Genomic DNA, 25,394 nt, shown 5'->3' with positions numbered 1-25,394 from the left:
GCTATTTATTGAACGATAAGTCGATATAGTAATTATCGTGACAGCTTTTGATATGGCCTAAAATCTATGTATCGCAATATAAAAAAGGGCCAGACTGTTATTAATGCAGGCTAGCTGACATCGTAGAAATGCGCTAGCCTTGCATTAGCCTAGCGCCACGACACTCTTCAAACATAAGAACTGCATGAATTACAAAAAAAATATCTCCAGGTATCAGCAACACTCTGGATAACTAGGAAATGAGGCCCTATGTCAAAAATCCTGAAATATCCCTTTAAAATGTGTAAACAGTCATGTGTCCAAAGTTTATAAACCAAATGCCATTTGACATTTATTGAAGTGTTAAGACTGAAAAGTGCATTAACACAAAAAGCAGCAAAATGCTGTGTAATTGTTACTGGAAAACAAAGGCTGCCTAAAGTGTGATGAAAATGCCTCCAAAGACAAGTATTAAAAGTATTGCGATACTTGATAAAGTAACGATACTTGGTATTCAGGACAAAGTATCGCAATCCAAGTCCGATCCGATATTTTGTCCCAGCCCCACTGAATAGTGCTCTAAATGTTTAGTAGTGAATGTTTTGCATGATGTTTCAAACGCTTAAAACTGTAAAGCTATTTCAGGGGGAAGATATTAGCAATTGTGTGATTTCTTTCTTTCTACACTGACATTCAACTTTCGAGTAAATAATTAAAAACGCAGAAAACAAAGATCGATTTTAAAATCATGATGATGCTAAAAATTGGCTGTGTGCTCTCATTTCCCAGTCACTTTTAAGTTTGGTAGCGTTTCTCTTTTGCGGCGCGCTTGTCTGAAGCCTGTACATATGATCAAACGCTCCTCCTCTGAGACACTGCTGTCCCCTCCAACCACTCAGCTCTTTAATACATTATACACACCGCGCTGGTCCTGCTCTGGTGCAGCATCATCCCGGAGCTGCACTCTGCTCCAACACGCTCCACATTCTCCTTTCCCTTTCAGCCGCTGTATTTGAGCTCAACTAATGCATTTCAGTGCGGCTTAGCTGGAACCTGGTCTGTCTCAAAGTGCCGGCGTCGAACAACCACTCAAAGCTAATTTTGAACAATACGTTGGTGCATTAAGTGTCGTGACAGGCTTTAAAAGACTGAAAAGTGGGATGTCCAAGTTTGACCCTAAATTTTCCAGAGGTTTTAGCACCCTTACACGACTTCACTTAAAAAAAGAGGTCACTTCTAAATTGAAATCGTGTCCAGAGATGCACCGATCCAGCTTTTTAGCTTCTGATACCGATACCAGGTGGTTTGAGTATCTGCCAATATCTGATTTTAACAGATGCCAAGACACGTTTTTCAAAGCAACTGCTGTGAGTGAAAAAAGTGAACTGTCTCGTTTCTCGCAAATGAGATGTTACAGATCAATTGTATCTATTCATAAAGTAATGGACACACATTACACAACAGTTATCTACACCAGGGGTGTCCACCCTTTATTGTCTTGTGTACCCCTTGGGCCTTTCAATGGTCGTCCTTGTACCCCCTACCTCAGGGGTGTTGCAGTTTATTTAAAAAGTAATTACTTAAAAATGGTATTTGTAAGAAAAAGGACAATGTTCGGTCAAAATAAACATAAAATTCTCCCAAGGCAACACATTTTACAGAAAAATATAGCTTTTCCTATAAAAAAATTATGTTCAATTTCCCCCTTTTTTGAATCTGAAATAGTTTCAAGTCCCCAAACCCCTGGTTGGGAAACAATGATCTACACTAACTATCATTGGGTATAAGACAGGCTGAGACTATTAGGTTACATTAATTTTAGCGACCTTCATAAAGTGATGCATGTGTTGTTAGATCAGTTAGGTTAAAGCAGTACTAAGTAACTTGTTTACCTTAATAACTACCTTTTCGTAATCCCTCTGGGGGTAATACAAGTGCTGATGGGATGATTACTGGGTCTTTCATCTCCCCAGGGTGTCTCTGGTTAAAAAAAACACAATTGCAACTTCGCTGCCACCGGGTTGGAGTCACAAATACACACTAATGGAATCATGAAGAAGGTAACAGGCTAACGGGCAAAGCTAACTGCGGGCTAGCGCCTCTTAAACAGTATTTAAGTTTAAGAAAAAACGTATCTCCATTGTGTAATTGGATGTGCAATATCCCTCTGTCCCTTTGTCTTTTCTGTCAGCGTAGTATTTACTCTCATGGACGATTAATGAGTAAAAAACCACAACATGCTACGACACCTGCAGTGGCACTAATGGCCTCTGGGGGCATGAGTTACTTAGTTCTGCTTTAAAACTAACTCAGTGATGGAACTCTCCAGGTTCTAGGCGTCAAAATGAGCTTCAAAATGCCCATATTCACTGATTTAGTCATTGGTTCAGTATCGAATATTCACAGCCGATCCCCTATGTCGTATTTTTTCCAGTTTCGGCTCCGATATCCGATGCCAGTATCAGATCAGCGCATCCTCAATTGTGTCAGAACAAGTGATGGACTTTGCATCATTTTTTAACATGAAATACAGTGTAGTTGTGTACATTTGCAATAGTATATTGTAATAATTAAGAATGCTCTGCCCATTCACTCTCTCCAGCTGCTCTGATCTGAATCCAGTGCCACCAAACGCTGCCAGCCAATGTTCAGCCTCTGTGCCCCGTCCAGCCCCCCTCCCTCTGGACAGGACAGGGAGGGGGGGCGGCCGGGGGGAGCGTCGGGCTGGCTCTTCAATTAAATATAACCCCACATCAAACAGCCTGTCGACATGCATTAGCAGGCTTTTGTATAGATAAGAGGCCATAATAAATTGCTCGAGCTATTGTGGCGGCTGCCTAAAGATTGTTTTGAAGGGAGGACGATTCGTGACTTGCATACTGATGTTATACACCCCCCCCCCCCAATATTAACACATTTCGCAGATTGTTTTTCTCTTAAATGCTTCAGCTTTCATTTAGCGGCTTGTCAGTCTTTACGCGGAGGGCGCTAACTCATCTGACAGCACTTGATGTATGTGTGCAGTCGCTGTCATCGCCCACATCGGCCCTGGCTGTTCCTTTTATCAGCCGCGCCCCCAAACCCCCCCACCGCCCCCTCGCCGTGTTTCTCCCAGTTTTGCTATATTTTGTGCGGTGGCAGACTGACAGTGAAAATAGGTCATTAGTTAGACGGAGGGGAGAGGCAGAGGGTGGCAGGCAGCGGCGAGATCAGGGTGAAAACAGCCATGCAGTATTAATGACAGCGGTTCAAACTGTGAAGAGGCCGACGTGCCCCTTTGGTATGGATTATATACAAGGGGCGTGCGCGTGCTTTTGTTTACATGCATTAGAAAACATTAAAAGGCCTTAAATGTCATTTAAAAGCAATACATTTGATTCGAACTGCCGTTAAATCGTAATTTATTGAAAGATAATGACACTGATCAACAATTCTTTACCTTACAAGTTCATCAAACATACCAAAATGATGGTCAAAAACATTCAGTTCCAGTTTTGATAACATTTTTGGTTTAAAAAGTTTCCCATTTTGTCCAATTCCCTTTCCTCTGTTGATGAAATGTTTGCGTATTTGGGCATTAAAAAGCATTAAAACCCTGTGTAAATATTGAATAGTTACAAAAACCTGTCTTCACTCTGTATTTCGAGAGCATTTTAATCTTTGCTGATGTATTGGATCATAGTTCATTTATACGACCATGGTAAATAGGATCCAAAAGTGTAATGCATGGCTCTTGATTTGGCCTTAACCAGGAACGTCCCTCTGAGATTCAGAATATCATTCAGACGTGGGGAGAACACAAGGCCACACAGAAAGGCCGGTAATTGAACCCGGTACCATCTGGCTGAGAGGCGAGAGCGTGAAACTATTCTGCCTTTACCTCTTTAAAATGGCTGATTTGATGTTTATTTTGGTTAAAAAGATGTTGCATTGTGTGTGTGTGCAGAGCCGCAGGAGCAGAGGGGATGAACCGCGAGGAGGCCCCGGGGAAGTCTCCTGAAGACATGTACGTCCAACAGAAAGTGCGGGTCCTGCTCATGCTCAAGAAAATGGGATCAAATGTAAGTAATGCTCCTTCACTCACTTCATTTTCAATCGAATGTATAAGAAGAGCTACTATACACTGCTATTGACTGTAATGAAATCATGTAACCCTCGCACTATAGACATTGTGGGGTTTCCTGAAATGTGACACTTCCTTTTTTCATTAGTAACACGATACACACTAATAACCCTGTATTGATTTTGGCTGTTTTCCGTCTCATTGCACACGATTTCTGTCTTGGTTTCAGCTCACGCCAAGTGAAGAGGCTTTCCTCCGAAACTACGCTGGCGTGGTCCACAGTCAGATGAGTCAACTACCGCAGCACAACATCGACCAGGGTAAGCTTTGGAGGAGATTTAGGCTTAATGCGGGGCAACACTTGTCTTAAAGTGCTTGGATTTGATTAGGGTCAGAGTTGTGCTGGAGGTTCAGAAAATTTGCTTGGACTATAAATGGCCTCCTGAGTTGTCCAGTAGCTAAATGAAAAAGCCTTAGTTTGCATGAATGTGCTTTTCCAGACATCGAACATGCTCAATGTTTAAATGAGGTACAACTATGCAGTAGGACAGTAGTTTCCAAACTATTTTCTCTGCATCCCCTCCCCCCCACTTAGTTAGTGTTATGAGACTGGGTTTATATTACCCGTCTATCAATAATTTTTTACATCAACAGAGGTTTACAGTCCTCGTTTGCTCCCAGACTGAAAAAACAAGACTAAATCCCTGCCCATTGAGTGAGTCTACTGTATCCCAGGCTCAGCAGGTTCCTGAGTCCTCACCAGGGCCCCTTCAGTCCCACATTAGTCATAAAGCAAACAGCAGCCTTCTCAAAATCACTGACTCACTGTCTGCATGAGCGCATCTCCGCTTCACCAGTGGTCTGCGTGACAGGGAGGTGCTTAAAATGACCATGAGAGGGCACTGCTGTACAATCTGACTGACGCATCCCCACTGCTCAGATGAGAGGTGGTACTTGAGATGCAATGTGTCAATCGCACTGATTTTTCACAATATCGAAATAAGCTCCAGCGGTACAAGTACATTTGATTACTTGACATTACACTGTATACATGGGTATCTATGTGCGTTATTTTCTTCACGACTATGATACAGACATCTTAAAATATTTGCAATTGGCAAGGCCTGTTTAATAAATCACCAAATGATTGTTATTGCAGCAAAGTGATGCACTATCCATACAGCAAAATAGCCACAACATATACGCATCCTCTGAGGTGTGACTTCTGAGTGAGAAATTCACATTATACAACAAAAATGCATGACTTGATTATTTATTATTATTTATATTTATTTCATTAGTTTATGTGAACAGGGACGCATTAATCGACATTTCACATAGTGCGTCATCAACACTATGAATCATTACACACAGAAAATAAAATACATTCATGGTGATGTACACAAGTTTGATTCTCAAGTCACCATGATTTTATCACATTTTTGAATTATCTTAATGTATAATTTGAGGCTTTATTGAACAACGCACTATTTTCCTGATATCTGCAGCCCTACATTTGACTTGGCTCTGCTGTGTGGATATTGGGTGGCCTGATCCGACCACTAGAGGGCACAAGATGAGCAGTCTTGCCCAGACCCACTGCAGTTTCCTCCATAAGCAGTGGTGGTGAATCCAGATGCTTTCCTCTATCAAATTATCTGTGGCTTCTAACTGTTTGCTCAGATGGAGCCTGCTGTCCTCCTGCTGAGCCCTGGCCCTGTCTTGAAGTCCATAATCATATTCTGCCCTTTGGGGGAGCTTAGAGTCTGGAAAATTACCCACAATGCACCGCTCGCCCTGTAGTGATGCTCAGCGTCTCCTTGACCGTGTCCTTTACTCAGAGCAGAGGCGGCAGCTGTTGTTTCAAATGATATAGATCTGATTTTTACTTTTAGGGGAGGGTTTAAAATAACACAGACACACTTTTGACAACTCCTCACAAGAGTATCTTTAAAGGTGCATTCTGTAACTTTTAATCAAGGAAAAGAAAGCTGATATTAACTTGTATTTGACCTTTTACTTTCTAGTATAGTGACCCCTAGGACACTCTAGGATCAATTGTTTTTAGGGTTTCTGGTAGGTTTTCTCTGCTGATGGATCCGTCTCCATGATTATGCATATATTCCATACAGAAAATTTACCAGGAACCCAAAAAACAATTAATCCTAGGCGCTATGGTGACCACCCTTATCCACTGGGTCCCTGAGAGTTCAAATATGCAGTAATATCAGCTTGTTTTCCCACATAAAATGTTACATAATGCACCTTTAAGGGCAGTGGTTCTTGGTTTTGATAGTAAACAAAAGAACATTGAAGAAGTACTGCATTTTGACATCGAAGTGACTGATAACTATTATTATACAGGCCTATACAAACTGTATTTTTAGGGCAACAGTCGGGCAGATGGTAGAGAGTCATTTTATAACCATAGGGTCGATGGTTCGAATCCCGGTTCCTCCTTCACGCGTCTGTGTCTGAGTGCATTGAGGTATGAATGGGTGAGTGCTTTCTTGATGTAAAGCGCTTTGAGTGCCTAAAGTAGGTGGGAACGTGTTCTATAGTCCATTTACCATAATAAGTTGAAATGCATATTTTATTTTGTTTGGATCGCAGCTTGGTGTAACATGTTCTGAAGTTAGGTGATTCAAAATATAACAGATTAACCTTTCACAAGTTATCTGCACATTCTGTTTGTGTGTGGAAAATGGTTTAATTACAGATGAAATGTTCAGTCTTATCAGCTTTATTTAAAAAAAAAACACACACCAGTCAGAATAATTGCTTTGAAAACACCAGTCATTTCATTACAAAACCTCTAGAAGTGGAATCTCTGAATGACCTGCCGAGTCAATGATCTAAACGACTGTGGCTTATCTCGGCCCCGTCATCTTTGTGTTCTGTCAATGCGTTGTTTGACCTCGAGGTGCCGCCACAGCAGACGGACAGGTGATTATAGTGTTTTTCGTCGCAGATTTGCTCGTAACTTCGGGGATAAATTGGCTGGGGAGATGGAAGTGCGTAGTTTAAGGAGGACATTTTCACGCAATCACCATCATGACATTTTGCTTAAATGTCAAATAACACTGTTCCACGTTGGACAAGATTTTGTGTGAGCAGCATTAACATTTGAGAGAAGGTAAAAAGAACTGCTGTGATCTAATAGTAGGACAACGTGCAGTTCGTCACGTGTCTGTCGAGGGTTAAATCGGGTCGGCACGTTTTATACACAGTGGTATATGTGGCCTAAATAACTGCAGCTGTTGAGAAATGCTTATAGTAGCTAGAGGTTGACCGATATGGGTTTTTCTAAGGCCGATATGCTCAGCTGATATATTTGACCAATATTTTTGATTGATTTTTCCAAATGTCTGGTCTATAATCCTGTAAAAACCATAAACACTTGGCCACTCCAGCAGTAGCCGATGTTATTCTATTACTTTAGGTGATTCCATCATAGTTTCTGCCCTAGCTTTGATTAGATGCTGATTTGAATGTCATTAGCATTAGCATTAGCATACTGTTGCTAGTCACGGTATTTGGCGCGACAATCAAGAATAGAGTTCTGGAAAATCCACTGTTAGCATACATTTTCCATTGACGAAACATTAGCTAAAAACAATATAAATAGGGAAGAAAAAGGCGTGGAACAACTCTGCAGACACTACTGGTAAATACAACTGCACTGTTTTAATGTGAAAAATAACTCCAGTATTTTATCTTTTAAAATCTCCATTAGTTCATTATTGCTGCAAATCCCTTGATGATCAAAATGACATGCATTATGTTCATATTCACCAAGGTTTAGTGAAACTAACTAGCGTTAGTCAAACTTGTAGCTAACCCATTTTCATTGCGATGTTTCTCTGTTCCCCTGAGGCCTAGGAAGTTGTGGGAGGACTCGTTTAAAAGCCCTGACTTCACTCTTTCCAATGCACGGAAAGTCTCTCTCACTTTCGGTCCCGGAGATATCGGCTTTTGTTGGCGCTAAATCGACCGATTGCCGATATTGTAAAATCCCCGCATATCGGCCGATATATCAGTCAACCTCTTATAGCAACCATTGATTACTTTTGCAGCCAGGTGTTTCCATGAGACATCTTTCTGTAATTTGTGTCATACAGTTAACTGGGATCTCTCCTTGTTGTCCTTTAGTGGAGGCTCACCGCTCCAGGCCTGTGCTGCCGTGTCGATACCGCGAGGAAGAGCCCTGTTAATAATTGATGTTGACTGAAGAAGGTGCTGGGCCTGTGCATTAAACATCAAAAAAACAGCCACATTTAGTGTCACTTTGGCGCTCTGCCATCTCCCCGCACCGCCAATGAATTATTAGTGGTCTGCATCTCATCTAAAACGCGGGGATTAGGCGGCGCGGAGACGGTGTTAATCACTCTTAATATGCACCGCGTGGCAATAGGAAACCGCATCAGCGCATTGAAGAAGCTCGGAGGTGGGGCAATAAAGCAGCGCGGCTGCTATTTGATCCTATTTAGAGCTGAATAAGATGAAAGAAGACGTTTTTGTTAGCGTCGTGCGGCGTACTGATTTGTTTTGCATATGAACCACGGCGAGGCTTAAGAACACAGTGAGAAAATGTTGTGAGGAGGGTGAAGTGTTTCTCCTATTCAAAGAAGTAATACAAAGAATAAATATATGCAAAGTGTTGAGAGTGGAAACAAGAGCCAACTTACGGACACACAGATTGTTACTCATCATCTATAATATAAACCATATAGTGAGTCATTTGCACATTGATTTTACTGATGTAAATAATGTGAAATGAGTAAGCCAGCATGCCCTCATTACTGCTTTGAAAGTGTTGATTTCTTGTATAATATCTGACAGTTTTTCAGTAGTTTAATGCATGTCGACGTGTTGAAGATGAATGTTATGACGTTCAGGTGATTGTTCATGTGAGGCAAGAGAGGGTTATATAAAGTGGATGTTCTGACTCTATACAAACACCTTGTCCAAAGTTGAATATTTTCTCATCCATTTTTATGTAGCACTGGTCAAAAGTTTGGAAACACTTATTTGTATGTATTGGTTTTTCTTTTATTTCAAGACTATTTATCTGTCCATTTGCTTGCCTAACATGCGGTCCTTGCCTAAGATTTGCTGTTACGTGACTTGTCAGGGATAGAAGCCGTGGTACTTGGGTGTATTTAACCCTAAATAAAGCCCAGTCTCGATTCGTGTTATTCCGTGTGTGCTCTTGCATCAAACGTCGCCATTTTGGATCCATAGACTTGCTCAGTGGTGGTCTTTATTGTGATCAGTGTGAGCCTGGTCTGACCCCGCTCTTCAGACAGACTTCTCTGAAACACAGTCAGTTTGTCTGATGCAGGTCATTACGGCGGCCGCTCTGACCTGCCACCGCCGTCTCCACTGCTGAATAGAGAAATACTCTTTATTGTTCACGCTGTTATTCAACCTAAGTACTGCTATTGAAGCAAGCAGATGTATGATAAAGTAAGATTTATGACCTTACTTTTGACAAAACTTGCCGACGCGTCAAACTGGTGGTTGTGGACGGTGGGTCACATGTTGCCCCTGAAGTAGGGCTGGGCAATCTCAATAATCGTCATGGGACTTTATGATCATCCGGTTTACAGCTGTTTCTTTGGCAGAAACAGAACCTAGTTTTGGAGTTTGGACGAGACAATGGAAGATTGTCGTGTGTTAAAGAAGAACTAAGTAACTTGCCTGTAACTCATTTGTGACTTCCCTAATATATTTGTTACATCCGAATTCTTTACAGGGACAAGTTTATAGGCATATTTCTCAACTTGCAGCGTCACTTTTTGGGGTTACTTTCACAAAAATGCTAGAAAAATAGCCTGAAAGTGAAATGTATACAAATGTTTTATAATATGATCCACACTGTTTCCCCCACAAAACGTTTGAGTTTACAATATGCAAAAGGAGGACAAGGTAAATTTCATACCGTCTCTATAAGTAAAATCAGGTGTAGCTCCTTTAACAAATCCTTTTCGTAGTAATACAAGTGTTAATGGGATGATTGGGGGGTCTTTCATCTCCTCCTGGTGTCCCTGGCCAGAAAACCACCCTTGCAACTTCCCTGCCTCCGCGTCGGAGCCACCAATACACACTAATAGAATCACAAAGAAGAAGCTAACAGGCTAACGGGCAAAGCTAACTGTGGGCTCGCGCTGCTTATCAGCATTTACAGCTGTTTGAGTGAAAAAAATGATCTCCATTGTGTCATAGAGGTGTGGCACAATGTACAATATCCCTCTTTTTCCTTCCTTTGTCTTTTCTGTCAGCGTAGTATTTACTCTCACGGACAATTAATGAGTAAAAAAAACGTGCTACGACACCTGCAGTGGCTCTTATGGTCTCTAGGGGCATGAGTTACTTAGTACTGCTTTAAATCAAACTGGAGGAAAGCATTTGTTTTTCATCACTATCAGGAAAACAAAAATGTGATTATTTTTTATCACCTGAAGCTTAGTTTGCCCGTTCTGCAAAAGAATGCTATCCATTTGCTTATTAAGAATAATCAGGTTATGCAAGATACGCCTTTTTTTTTATTGAAAGCTGTGCAAACGTGGTCTGCGGACACTGAGGCCCAAACGTTTGAGGAAGTCTTTAATGCACAGGTCAATAGAAGAACATGCTTAAGCTACTAATAATATAACCAGACCATTACATAAAGTCTGCAGTGACATGATTGTGCTGTGCAGATTTCACCCAGAATATTTTAGCACTTCTCTTTGCACATTTCATTTGCATTTTACTGAGAGAAACTGGGCTCCATCTTGAATTATTCTCACAGATTTCATTTTCTTATCAAATCTTAGCCAGTTCCTCTGCTTTGAGACGTACAACTTGGAGAAAGGCGCTTTTTTTTTCCCCCCCCTCTCACTCTCGATAGGTCACCAGATTTACATTTCAAATGGTCTTAATTGGCTCATTAGCATTCATGCAAATACAGAAATTTGTTGTGCAATTTTAATCAGGCCAAAGAGGGATTCATTACCAAACGCCCAGCAGAGCAGAAATGTGTTTTTCATTATCTTTTGTTGTGGTTAAGGTGAGAATTGGGATGGAGCAAGGCAACACGGGAGTCTATCTTAAATTATTACAGAGACAGGGTTTTTTTTTTCCCGTTTGTGGAGACAAAATAATAAGTAGAGCAAAGAGCACAAACATGTTGAATACACTTCTTTGCTGGATGCGTAAATGCTTTATAAGTTGTGGCCTCAGAGTTACTCAACTATCGAAATACTTTTACTGACCCCTTGTGACAGGAGTTGGTATCTCATCTATATCTAAAAATGTGCCCAAAATCGTATAATTTCTTCCTTGTCTACCGGTCTTTAGCAGACACATATTGGAGGTCGCCATAAGGTTGCGTTCTAGAATTTCATGATTTCAGATGGAGAGCAGAGACCAATGCAACTCTATTCTATAGCAGAGAAAGAAATGTTCAAAAAATAAAATTGATACATTTGGCTGAGGGTCCTTTCATCTGACCAAGGTCACGTAAAGGTTCTTGAATATTGTGTCCACTTTTGGTATGCTGACCGAGAAGACTTCACTGTGATCATTTTTGTTTTCCTGTGGATTGTCCTAATAAAGACCGAGATATTAGCCATAGATCATAAAAAGTCTGAGTTTTGACAGATACCAATAGTTATCATCCTGGAATTCTTACCTGCCTCCACCTCCATTTTAAACTATAGGCTCTTCAGGCTCTTCAATCGCACACTGGTGATTGATAAAGTGTGGCGTCGGCATTATACACTTAATTGCTCATATATATAGTGTATATATGGATAAACTTGCAAATCCAACACTTTTCTTTTTGGCATGCTACTTATTAGACAATGTACCCACTCACAGCCAACTATGGATGCGCTTGTTATCCTGTCTGATTTGACGAGGAAGGTGACACCCCTCAGGGGGCTGGCGGAGTGAAAAGCGGATGAGCGAGGGTTTCCATAGTGATCCTGGCCGTCCTGGGAAAAGCAGCTTCTCCCTCTCTGGCGTTTCGGCTCGCTGTAGCAGGTGCCGTTTGGGCCTGGGGCTTATTCGGTGCTAATGACGACAACATGTTAACTCTTCAAACTCTTCAAGGCCCTCAAGAAAATGGAAGGGGTAGTTTCGGATATCAGAGCTGCTCCAAGCGTTCAATGCACGATCTTGTTCCTTTTTGTCCACCTCACAAAGCGTCCTCCGACCTGTCGTTTGAACTAAAGCCTCGGGAGACATGATGAAGCTCCCTTTTGTTGGAACTTCTTTTGCCAAGTATCGATTCCTGCTTTCGTTTGTTCTTAACTCAGATAGATAGACCACTTAGACTGATTTATCAAGTGCCGGTCTCAGTGCGGCGAAGTGATTTTTTCCCCTGTAAAATGATGCCAGATTTTGCCATTATACATTACAATGTACAAATATATTGTACTTGTCTTGAAGTAGCCAAAAATGAACATTAAATAGAAATTGTCTTCCTATTTTCAGTGTGATACAAAGTCCCTAAGTTGTAGCCGCGATTAGCCTTTTGTCTGTACAGCTCTTTCAAAATGATTTAAAATGCGCAGAGTGTTTTCTGATGTTGATGTTTGTTGATCGGGACCACACAGACCCCCTGCTGCGTGTTGTGTCTCTTGACCCGCTCCCCGCTGCTCTTGTTGGCGAGGGGGCCCTTTCTCCTCCGGACTGACCCCGCACAGACCTCGGGCGCGAATCCATCTGAAGCTTTAATCCACCTCGAACTGTGAGCTGGAGCCCCGTCCTCCCGGCCCACCTCTGCTGTGAGCCCAGGCCCCGGGCGATTTTCGGGAGAAGACTTTTAACATCAAACGCTCTCTTCTTTCGGTCGATCTAACAGTGCTCTCACATCAACACCTGCCTCTTGAACATTGTGCTTTCATTTCTAATTTTAGCCTCACCTTCTCCCCACCACACATCGATCCACACACCAGCTTTACGTTGTCAAAGCTACGCGCTGTTGTTTGGGCAAAACAAGAAACAACATGAAAAATCATTACTGGTTTGTTTTTGTTGAGTGAATTTCAGCTGCATCTGTTCATTTTTACACCTCTGATCCAGATATGGTTAGATTTGCAAATTTAGCAAACATTACAGTCTTACAAAATCTGTTGATGTTTCAATAAGAAGCAGAAGGTATTGCTTTTCCATTTAAACAGCAAAAAATGTGTAATATAAGCTTTGTTTTTGTTCAATATTCAATTGGAGTTGTGTTTGTAATGTCAATTTGAAACCCACTGGGCCGAGATAAACTGCTTTTGTCACGATGCCCAGGGAGGGACTGATTGGATTTCGATGAGTTGTGATGAATATTAAGTGTTGCACTTTGATATTGTTGACAGGTTTTGTTTTATTTCCTCAGTACACATGAAAGAGAAAGAAAACACAAAACCCAAAAGACACGTTATTTTGACATTTGGAGAATTCTTTTGAAAAACACTTAAATCCCGGCTTGGTGCCGCCCTCGTCTGTCCTGGCAGAAGTGTCGACCACCTTCGGCCATTATCGACGGTGGAAACTGTGGCCTCATTAATATGCGTGATGTCACAAACAATGACAGAGGAAGCCACTAAACTAAAATGTTAGTTGTGGTTTTAATTATTCACAAGGATGGGTTTAATGGCTCATTTCACAACTTGCAGTGTCACTTTTCAGTGTCATCGTCACTGAAATGCCAGAAAACTAACCTGCAAACTCATGAAATTGTTTCAAACGCTTTATAGTTAGATGCGCAGTGATATTGTACATTGTGATGGGTTGAGATATTTTTTTCCCGCTTAGACTTGGCTGTAAATACTGCTAAAGTGGCGCTAGCCCACAGTTAGCTTTTCTCGTTAGCCTGTTAGCTTCTTCTGATATATTTTTTCCACTTAGACTTGGCTGTAAATACTGCTAAACTGGCGCTAGCCCACAGTTAGCTTTTCTCGTTAGCCTGTTAGCTTCTTCTGATATATTTTTTCCACTTAGACTTGGCTGTAAATACTGCTTAAAGGAATAGGCCACCGTTTTTATATACTAAGATATGTTCTTACCTCACTTTAGTCGAGTTAATATATCCCCGTCTGGTCATTGTCCGCGCGCTCTGTCACGCAAACGGAGCACATACGCAGCCTCTCCCATATGTGACATAGCTCCGAAAAAGCTCACGATAGAAGCTACCAAGCTCTTCCACGTGTTCCCTATTTAAATAAAGTTACGTGAAGTGTTTTCATGCGAAGTATATTTACACAGAAATGTAACGTGTCGATTTTATAAGCAAATAAAAAGGGGGACTATATTGTGAGGCGTAATGATACGAGGAGTAAAACGTCCGCGCAGTAACTCCTAAAGGTTATTGACGGAAGTGAGCGGGGGGAAGTCTTTAGGAGTTACTACGCGGACGCTGTGCTCCTCGTATCATTACGCCTCACAATATAGTCCCCCTTTTTATTTGCTTATAAAATCGACACGTTACATTTCTGTGTAAATATACTTCGCATGAAAACACTTCACGTAACTTTATTTAAATAGGGAACACGTGGAAGAGCTTGGTAGCTTCTATCGTGAGCTTTTTCGGAGCTATGTCACATATGGGAGAGGCTGCGTATGTGCTCCGTTTGCGTGACAGAGCGCGCGGACAATGACCAGACGGGGATATATTAACTCGACTAAAGTGAGGTAAGAACATATCTTAGTATATAAAAACGGTGGCCTATTCCTTTAAGTGGCGCTAGCCCACAGTTAGCTTTTCCCATTAGCCTGTTAGCTTCTTCTGATCGTGATAAACCGAATACAGTCAGGACTTACCTGTGCCCTGTCATGAACCTCAGAAATGCAAACCAAAAGTGATTTTGTCGACAACTGAGAGCAGGGAGGGAAATGTTTTCCATTAGTGTGTATTGGGGCTCCCGGGTCGGGGCAGGAAAGCTGCAAGGGTGGTTTTCTGGCCAGAGACACCAGGGGGAGATGAAAGACCCCACAATCATCCCATTAACACTTGTATTCACCTCAGAGGGACTATGAAAAGGATGTATTAAAGTAGGAAAGTTAGTTAGTTCTGCTTTAAAGGGACTGTACAGAGTTTAAAAATATTAGAATGATGTATTTTCATCCCCTACATGTTCCAACAATGTCCTAATGTGTAGAATGAGCTCAGACCTGTTCACCACAATTGCCTCTAAAATCCTGCACTCAAAAATGTGTTAATTTGGTCCGAAGTGCCGTCGTGCACGAGCTTAATATAGAAGCTGCAGTTACACATATGGCCTGAGGTGGCAGTGGTGAGTATAAAATGATTTATTGTCTTAACTCCCCACATTAGCATTTCCAAATTATGTTACCAATATTCAGATTATACTGTCCTTGTTTCTGAAGTTTCCCATCAGCTCTGACATTATGACGGTTATATAAATGATCATGTCTTATGGAAATCAAAGACATAAAGTTTCCAATTAATACTTTTTATACATATGCAAATTATATAATGCAGGGATCTAAAAATTCTGTGCCCTTTTCCCCAAAAGTCTGGCACTAATGATGTTAAATTTCTATATTTGACAGATATCTGAGACATTAGTTTATGCTCCACTAATTGTGATATTATGAATCATGCTTTCCAGAGCAGAGGCGGACGATGATGGACTTTCCTCCTCTGGGTGTATTTATGGAAAACAAACGTGACGAGCGTGTTGTTCTTATGTAATCCAGTGTCCGGGGCATCCCACTCTGCCCCTCTGTCAGATGAAGGGGGAAGGGGGAGGGGGGGGGATCAGTGCGCTGCGGGGAGGATACCAAACCCTGCATGTGTTTTCCGATTGGTTTATTCTCTGCGGTCCGCTGATGCAGCCTTATCAGTAGCTAGGCAACAGCTTTCTGGGACTGTCCCGGCAGCGCGGACTTGTCTAAATGTGTTTATGGTGAGAGCAAGGCCTAAAACAGCTCGCAGCAAAGTGTCCCAGTAAGACCGATATAGTCCAGACAGTTGCCCCAGGGTCCCGCCAGTGCTTAGGTCTTTTGGGATTAATTTCAGGCTCACATGGCTGAGTATCGTTTCAGTGGGAAGTGTAGCTTTACCTGAGGAAAACCTACCAGGCACGATATTTAAGATTTGCATTGACTGATGAAAGTCAATTTCAAAATGGCATCCACAAGGCAGAATTACATTGAGCCTGTTAAGACTAAGAGGGACCATTTTTCTCACATTAAACTATGAATCTTGTAGGATTAGACTTTCTAAGACTGTGTTTTGACACACCTAGCTAAAACTGAGACAAATAATGCCGCAAACTTGAGCTGCGAAGTTATGCAGTCCCTATTGTGTGACGTTACATAACTGCCTTTGTACAAACCAGTGATTTACGTGCCATCTTTCTGTTCGAAGCCTAACAACAGTCTGTCAGCGTTTAGGGGCTTGTAATTTGCCATAACCTCATTTGCCAGACCAGTGCGCTCGCCCCGAGGAAGCACATGTAAAAAACGTCATCTTAAAAGCCACGCTATTCCCCTCCTTTTGCTTTAAGCTGGGATAGTCGGATGCAAACGGCGGCGTCCTAATTAATCCTCCGCATAAACATAAAGCCGAGCTTCAAACCAAAAATGCAATATTTTTTTTGGACTTGGGATGAGAGCGTCCGCCTGTTGTGCCAAATACTCGACGAGAGGAAGCTTCCAGTCTCTTGGCCTACATTCATACATCCACAATAATTAAATGTAGTGAGCTCTTGGGCGCTGTGGCGAAGGGCGGGCTTTTTATAGCAGCGGTGCATAAGGTGCAGGAAATGCTCTCATCTGTCTGTGAAGGTGTTGAAGGTGTTGATGGTGTTTATGAGAGAGAAACAAGAGCATGACAAAACTCTGTAAACTCGACTTATGAGAGGTAAGCTTTTCAACGGGAGGTGGAAATCTGTGAAAAGGGAACAAAGGAGTGACTCATTGTTTTAGCAAGTTTTCGGCGCGGTGATGCTACCCAGTTATTCAAAGTAATAATCAACAACCTGAGCTAATTTCTTTCACTTTCATTTCCAACAAACAACACGAAAAACCAAATCGGGATGTTTTTAATCTGGATGAGCCCTGCTAAGTGTTTTTATATGCACAGTAGGCTGACCCTCTCCTGACCATAGACGTTATGACCAAACCTCGCGATCTGGAGGTCACCGGACGCTGCATTGGGGTCACACACTGATCCTGAAAGGTTGGGAGCAATTGCCAAAGACATATTTCCCTATGGGGACAGTATGATATAGCTGAACCTTATTTCATAGCAACTTATCAACTCTTCATAGAATATTCACCTTGAAAACGTGGAAATGTGACCTATAGTGAGCAAGTATCAGGGCTGCTGTTTCCGATCCATCTGAAAATTAATTAACTTCATTGCATGGTCTGATATGTGAACCCCCCCTGAATTCAACCTGCAGTAAAGCATTGTCACATGACATATCTAACTGAATAGGCCTTGTTCTGTAAAATTGAATCCTGAAAATGCGTTAAAGCTCCTCTCAGCAGGTGTGAGCCTGGACCAAAGCCGCTGAATCACTTGGCTGCGTGTTAATGAAGCCACCTCACAGTGTCCTGGTGGGTTCTGGCAAAACCTGTGCCTCGGCTCTCTTCAAATTAATTTCAGACCTGTGGAGCAAGACATTTGGATATTCACTTTGCTAATTAAAAAGAAATCAAGATTTAATAGCCGTTACAATAACACATAGGCAAGGTTGTTTGTAGAGCATGATTCATACACAAGGCAATTCAAAGTGTTTCACAGTTTCATAAAATTACAAGAAAAGAGATAAAATCAATAAAACATCAACAAAAAAAATAATTAATAACGAAGAGGAAGAAGATCTTTATTTATATTGCGCCTTTCACAGACATAGTCACAAAGCGCTTTACATGAGACAATTGTACATTCACTCCATACTCGGTGGTGGTAAACTACGTTTGTAACTTCAGTTTCCCCTGAGGGAGACTGACAGAAGCACTGTCACGACTGCACACGTCTGCACCAATGGTCCCTCTCATCACCATCATACATCATTCATCCTGGCCTATTGTACATGTTTTTAGTGGTAGGGGAAACCAGAGTACCCGGAGGAAACCTGCGCAGACACGGGGAGAAAATGCAAACTCCACACAGAAAGGCCCCGTCCAAGTGGGAAACAAACCCGGGACCTTCTAGCTGTGAAGCGAGAGTGCAAGAGTGCAGATAAAATACTTTCAGTTGTTCTACATGGGTGAAAAGAACTGTTTTCAGCCTGGATTTCAACATTGTCAGAGTTGAGGCCTGTCTCACATCCTCATGCAGACTGTTCCAGATTTTAGCTGCATGAAACTGAAACACAGCCTCACCGTGTTTAGTCCTGACTCTGGGAACCACCAGGAGACCCCTCCCTAAAGTCTATTCTTTGAGTCTCAGGAAGCCAGTGCAGAGACCGGAGCACTGGACTACATTTTTACATACTGAGCAAGTGCACAGAATTGGCCGGGCTGGATACAGCATCTCCCAGACTGTAGCCTTGTGGGGTATTGTTCTCTCATCTGTGAAGCCTAATCTTTGCCGAGCAGAGCGCCGTTGTCAGCAGGTCTCGCGGTGCATTGCGGCGTCTCCCATCAACTGTTTCCTTGACGGCAGGTGTTGGCTGAACATGGCGATACATAAATTCACCTGCATGCTGCAAATGGATTTTCACGGGTGTTTACTGTTCGTGCCTTTTGTGCGACCGTCACACAAGACAGGATTTAACAAGCTGAGAATCCCCCATAGAGTGTGAGCTCTGCGCCCACTTTGCACATCGGACTAAATTTAGTTTGGGATGACAAGCAGAGAGCTCTAAATATAGATTTGATTGATCCCAAAATAATCTCTTCGGCTGCAGTTGCTCAATTGGCGGAAGGTCAAGGGTTGCGTGTCAGTACAAACAATAGAAGCTTCCATTTGTCTTATTAGCTTCACAAATGTAGCAATAAGTTACTGTTTATTGTGAGGCAGGAGTTTCCACCCACAAAATGACCTGCGATCGGTTTGTTGAGTCATGATTTTAAGCCTCTCAAAGCAGGGTTGCAGAAGGGAGCGCCTTAGTCATTGCTGGTTTTTAGTTTATCTGCGAAAGGTTTTTTAGTCGCACACGGATCAGGACAAATGTTAATTGCTATGGGAGGTTTGATTCACACCTGAAGTCAGACAGTGAGTCGTGTTTTAAGAGAAAAGAGCAATAGTTTTGTCTCAGAGCTGCTACAGAGGCACAAAGTCCAGCCTGAGCAACTGCGTTCCCTCTGTGAACGGTAGTTTTGACCAGGGGTGGACTGGCCATAGGTCCATTCTGGAGGAGCACAGAAGGGCTGCTGGCTTGAGGGCCATCAGTCTGTAAGGGGGTGCTGCTACTTGGCCTTGCAATTGCACAGCGAAGCAGCAAAAAAAATTAAAACATCTCTATTCTATTTGTTTAACAGCTCTGTTGTTCATTGGTGACACACATAGACTGTAAAAAAAATATGGACGTCTTATGCTCACTCCTCCCCGTTTACCATAATGACCACGGCCGTGGGGGAATTCATGGCAGATTTACAGACTCCCCCTCCCCAGCTCTGACGAAGCATGTTCCTAAAAAGGACATACGGGCGGGATTTTCACCGTAGACTCGGCCCTTGCGTGACGTGTAGCTCGCGATGCTCCAATGCTAACAGTCCGAGTCTCATTAAGTACGAGATTTCAAAAATTCTTTTTACGAAAACCAGCCTGGTTTCTTAAATTGTGATTAACCCAGCGTTATCTCAGGAGGAATTTCTAGCCTAGTCTAGTGTTTTCAATGGGGGCCTAGTGGCGATATGGAGGCACTACAGCAATGGCGGCCCCCAGTGTCATGGTCATAAAGCAGAGCAGCCAGCGCCTATTGGTGACACAGCAATTGCACAATAAAAATTAGGCCTGTTATAAATTGATGTAAAAATATGTCTTTGTGGACGCGTATGTTTACACTAACTTGGGCCGGGCTGGTCAGAGTCCAGGGCCGTTTTTTAGTCCTAGTCCGCCCCTGGTTTTGACCATAGTTAAGAAGACGTTTTGAAAAGGTGAGCATTAGCATTAGGTTGCGCAGTTGTTTAGTTGCTTCATGGATGAGATTTCATATCTGGTTTAACAGCCAAACAAATCTACCTATGAGTGTAAACACAGTTACCTTGAATTGACTGATTGATTGATAGCCTTTATTGTTCCCAATGAGGAAATTTGTCTTGTGCTCATTGCCCGCAGCTGCCACACATAAAGTACAACCATTCATGTAAAACAATTCAGTTTGTCAGTTACAACCAGTACATCACAATAATCCAATACAATTTCTTCACTTGCTCTTTATCCTTTTGTTTGTTTAAAAGAGACACAGGAGGAATGAGAGCTTGTGTCTGTTGCTCTTGAAACGGTGTGTGCTCTGTACCGTCTTCCTGATGGTAGAATTTCATATTCACCATTCAGAAAATGTAACCTTGAAGTTTTGGACCCCATATAAAATGAATTGAGGTCACGTTGTTCCTTTTATGTTTCTGTTCTGCTGTATTATAGGCCACTTTGTAATATGAGTGTGACGATATATAGATTTTCCGATATATCGCGGTGTTTTGTGGGACGATGATACCGCAGTGCTCCACTGTTTTCACCATAGACCGTTAAAAAGAATAGACGTCTCCTGCTCACTCCTCCCTGTTTGCCACAATGATTACGCTCGAGGGGGAAATCATGGCAGGGGCGGGATCACATAGACTTGGCCCTTGCACGAACTACACGTCAACTAGAGTGACGTGTAGTTCGCGCTGCTCCAATGCTAACAGTCCAGCCCTCATTAAGTACGAGATTTTGACATTTTTTCTTACGAAAACCAGCCTGGATTCTTTAGTTGTAACTAACCCAGCGGGATCACAGGAGGAATATCTAGCTGTAGAAAGTTTAAGAAAATTAGGGACGCTTTGGAAATGCTTTCACGTGTCTACAGTCCAAAGCATTTCAATGGGAGACTAGCGGCGATGTGGAGGTACTACAGCAATGGAAGCCCCTAGTGTTGTTGCCAAAAAGCAGAGCAGCCAGCGGCCATTGGTCTATAGAGGTCAATGATCAAGAATTCAGTCAGGGCAACAGGGGGCAGCACTACAGTTTTAAGCACTTGGACCAAACACTGTCACACAAATGATTTACTTTTAATTTTATATTTATAAAAAAAAGATGAATTTGGGCTTGATTTATTCCTTTTTAAAAAGGACTGTGGTTTCTTGTTTATTTAAATGTAAATGAAGTCACTGGCGGATCCATAGACCCATTTTCAGTGTGTAAGTCTGGGATCATTTATACACACAGATAAAAGGGGTACACATGAAAAGAAATGTAAATGATGAATAATATGTGGTATGTTGAAATTAAGGTTAAAAGTAGCATGTTTTTTTATTAATCGTGACGTATCTTAGGTTATTTTTGTGCAATATATCGCAGTATCGGCGTATTGTGAGATGATTGTTATCGTCAGCCATGTGAGGTACCCAGAGGTTCCCACCCCTACTTTGTAACAAGTCCACTTATAATTTATACGATCCAGTTGCAGTGTATCCCACGTTTGGACGTTGAAACATTTCAGAGGAAGCCTTTCTAATTTTTAATTTGTGAAATAAAACATAGCCCTCTCTGTGCACACAATAACATACATGAGGTGGCACTAACCCCGCCCGTCTTTTGTCCTTCCAGGTGCGGAGGACGTGGTAATGGCGTTCTCGCGGTCAGAGACAGAGGACCGCCGGCAGTGACCCAGGCCCTCCTCGATGTACTGCTGCACTGCTCCACACCCCGCCCCGTCCTCCTTGCCCCAGAGTGACCCACTACAGTCCAAACTCCACCGACACCTACACCACGAGCTCAGGAGCGAACCAGGAATGTCCCGCGGAGAGCACAGGAGAGGAGGGGAAGAGACGCTGCTCTGTCCTCCACTCCCGTCGGCATCCTGAAACGGGACACACCAGCACAGGACATGCACTGACTCACGTGGGACACTGTGGGGTGGGGGGGGGAGGGTGAAGTCTTGGCGACAGGGCGTCTGCTGGAAACACCCACCAGATGTGTGATTGAAATAAGTTTTTAGCTTTTTTAATTTAGCTGGGGGCTGGGTTTTGTTTTCGAGACAGTGTTAATTTTCTGGTCACTGGAGAAAGAAATGACCAGGTCAGAGCAATGATCAATGAGGTCAAGGAGAGATTTTAAACTACTTTCTGCGTCATTTGTTCTCAAGGCGTTTTCAATTTTATCCGGGGCCTCGTTTATAAATATTACAGGCAGTTAGCGAATATATTTTTCCTTGCGCCTTTTACTTACAGTGGTTTACATATTGAATAGTCCGAGTGTCCAATATTCTTTGGTGCATTTCAAACAATACTCAAGACGCTATACTGTTGGCTGCTACTTCTACTTAATATTTTACAAAACAACTGCAAAAATCAGGATTCTTAAACGATGGATAAAAGGGGGTCAAAATCAGAGCGGCGCCTTGCTAATAAAGAGCTGTTTCTACGGCAACCATGGCCCCTGGTCAGGCTTGGAATGGCCGATGAATTAAGACAAGACCTTTTTATCTCATCGGTGTGAAATGAGTGGAAAAATAAAAGAATAAAACAAACAAATCACTCATCTAGCAATTAAAATAATAGGGCCGTGAATTAGTTATTTAAATTAGAGGAATAAATGAGTAATATTTTCTCGTTTCCATACTTGCTTCACCGATCTCCACTTGGCTTGATGAAGTGTTTAGTCCTCTGCTCCGGTCCCGAGGTCAGATAAAGGGAGAGTTTGTATCAGTAATGACTTTTTTCTTTTTTGCCACATCAATCATGAACGATTTATGAAGAGAAACGACAAAATATATACATTTCTGTGACTGTATTGAAGAGAAGCATGAGCGAATTCATTTTCCAATATGTTTTTTTTTTTAACAACTTTGCGTCACTGCTTTGTTCAATCATTAATCTGATTCTCAGTTATTGTAGTTTTTATAAAAGAGGCCCCTAATTCTTCTGCTGCTTTATTTTAAGTGCAACAGCTTTTCATTCGAGAAGCACAAGAAGTGAACACTATTCCGACATAATCACTGAAACACAATCTCCCCTATAATTTAAACTCATCGTGACTCATGTGTAATCTCTTCTTTCTTTCTTTTTTTTATTATTATTGTACAAATGTTAGAAAATACAACAAGGGATCGTGCCATCGTTGATTTTTATATTTTGTAAAATTAAATACAAATTTGCGCAAAATTTAGATAAGTTGTTGTAATTTATTGTTTTTCCCGTCTGTAGATGGTGTTTCCCGGTCTTACCGTCACTTAAATACTACCTTTTAACTTAACCCAAGATCAAACGTACGACTCTGTGCCGCACCGTGTCTCTTGCACTATTATCAATTTTCATGAACATTTTGATATTGAGCGCAGAGGTTTTATGTTTGATTTGACTTTACAGCAGTAATCTACAGTATTTTGTATGGGTTGCGTTCACCTGATACTGATATTTAAAAAAAAAAAAAAAAGACATTTGATTAAGTATGAGAGATAAATGGTAGAATTTGCCCGTCAAAATGGAGATGATTTGATCTGGTTTATCTCCGTAAATTAATGGGCTTGTCCACACGAAACAAAAAACAGTTACAAATATTCAGACTTTCTGCATGATTATTAGTTGCGTCCCCGTCCTCCATCTGAAATTTTGGGATTAAAACTTTAATATTTGTTGTGACTGCAGCCTATGAAATAGTTTGACCCAAATGGATAAAATCAAAAGACTTATTTTCTAGTGATATGCAAAAAAAAAAGTGTCAAAGTTTCCCCCTTGCTTTTTTAAAACCCTCACCCCATTACCATTACGTGTATGATATTGTGGACGCTGTGTCTTTAAAAAATATTTTGTATCGATGTCATATCTGGTTGGCAATAACTCCTAAACGAAATGTCATTGTTATGGCAAAGTAAGCGCCGACTGGTCCTCATTTTGCTGACATTGTGTTTACTTTATTTGTTAAAACATTCTTTATTTGTCTATGCATTTTATTTTTCTTTTGAAGTGTCTTATTGTTTCATTTGCCGAGGTTGCTTGCTGCAGCCTGGTTCAATTTGTGTATGAATGAATGTGCCAGTGTGGTATTTTTGATCATGCTAGTTGTTTTATGGCATACTGTGGATTAGGACTGTGTGTGTTTTTACTGTTATGGCCTGACATTGTCTAAATTTGTCATTTTTTTGGGTTGATCTGTGTTGCCTTTGTATTTTATTTTATTCGAATAGTTGGTTTGTTTTTGTACAGCTGCTGAACATGTTGTGACTTAATGCTTCCAAATCCTATACCAACTGAACCATTAAACAGATTTTAAACATGAACTCCAGACTTGTTTCTTCTTTTTATTGTTGGATTTCGTCCAAACCTACAGATACTATGTGATGATGAATTGCAGCAATGTCAAAAGATCCAGTGTTGCATTGATTCTTCACCAAGATCTTGTATTGATGATGGAAGAGAATGCCCCCTGAACCACTCTTTCACAACGTGAGCTCGATGAATCCTGGCATTGTCATCTTGGAATATACCCGTGCCGTACTGTTGGAATAACCTGGTCATTCATAATGTTCAGGTAGTCAGCTGATCTCATTCTCTCTTTTCTTGCAAGATCAATTCACCTACAAATAAAGTAATCTAACCTTATTTGGGCACATTCTTTTGTAGCTGAACTTAGACCGTAAGTGACCTGCGGCAACCCCAGATCATAACTGTTCGATGAATCCAGGTGGCGAGTGTTATTTTTGGTCAGGCAGTGTATTTGTCTCTAGAAATGTGTACTGTGTAGTGAGGGGGCTTTAAAAGTTAAGTCTAAACACAAGACTGGGGAGCTACTACTTTTGCAATTCATGCAGTTCTTACATTTGAAGAGTTACGTGGCGCTAGGCTTGTGGTAGGCTAGCGCATTTCTATGGTATCAGCTAGCCTGCACTAAAAACAGTCTTGCACACTCCACAATGCACCTGAGGCAAATCACTTATAACACCAGACTAATAAATGTTTGAGTGGATAGAATAATTTTTGGAATATAACTGACCTTGCATCACATGAATGATCGCATTTTGAGGGACTATTTTCTAGCAGATCACTGCCGCTGCTTAGCCTATACAAACATGAAGCTGATGCTGCTCAAATATAAGGTCTTTTAAATGCAAAATAGTTAAAATTACTCTATCGACACAGACATTTATATCATTTGTCTGGCGTTTTAAGTTATTTGCCTCAGGTGCACTGTGGAGCGGGTCAGACTGTTTTTAATGCAGGTTAGCTGATGTCGTAGAAATGCGCTAGC

General features: G+C 41.7%; 1 protein-coding gene across 1 annotated transcript in view; it reads left to right on the top strand.

Annotated features, from left to right (window-relative positions):
- Window positions 1–22,514, top strand: part of ctnnbip1 (catenin, beta interacting protein 1) — a 30,068-nt gene extending 7,554 nt beyond the window's left edge. The window contains exons 2-4 of the mRNA XM_079558625.1: window positions 3,926–4,040; window positions 4,272–4,362; window positions 21,756–22,514. Of these exons, the coding sequence (XP_079414751.1) occupies window positions 3,945–4,040; window positions 4,272–4,362; window positions 21,756–21,814 (246 nt within the window). The 5' untranslated portion in view covers window positions 3,926–3,944 and the 3' untranslated portion in view covers window positions 21,815–22,514. The remainder of the gene's footprint in view (window positions 1–3,925; window positions 4,041–4,271; window positions 4,363–21,755) is intronic.
- Window positions 22,515–25,394: the final 2,880 nt, after the last annotated feature.

The sequence above is a fragment of the Gobius niger genome, assembly GCF_951799975.1.
Source record: "Gobius niger genome assembly, chromosome: 6".
In the NCBI taxonomy this organism is placed as follows: domain Eukaryota; kingdom Metazoa; phylum Chordata; class Actinopteri; order Gobiiformes; family Gobiidae; genus Gobius; species Gobius niger.
This window is presented reverse-complemented; position numbering and strand designations above follow the sequence as displayed.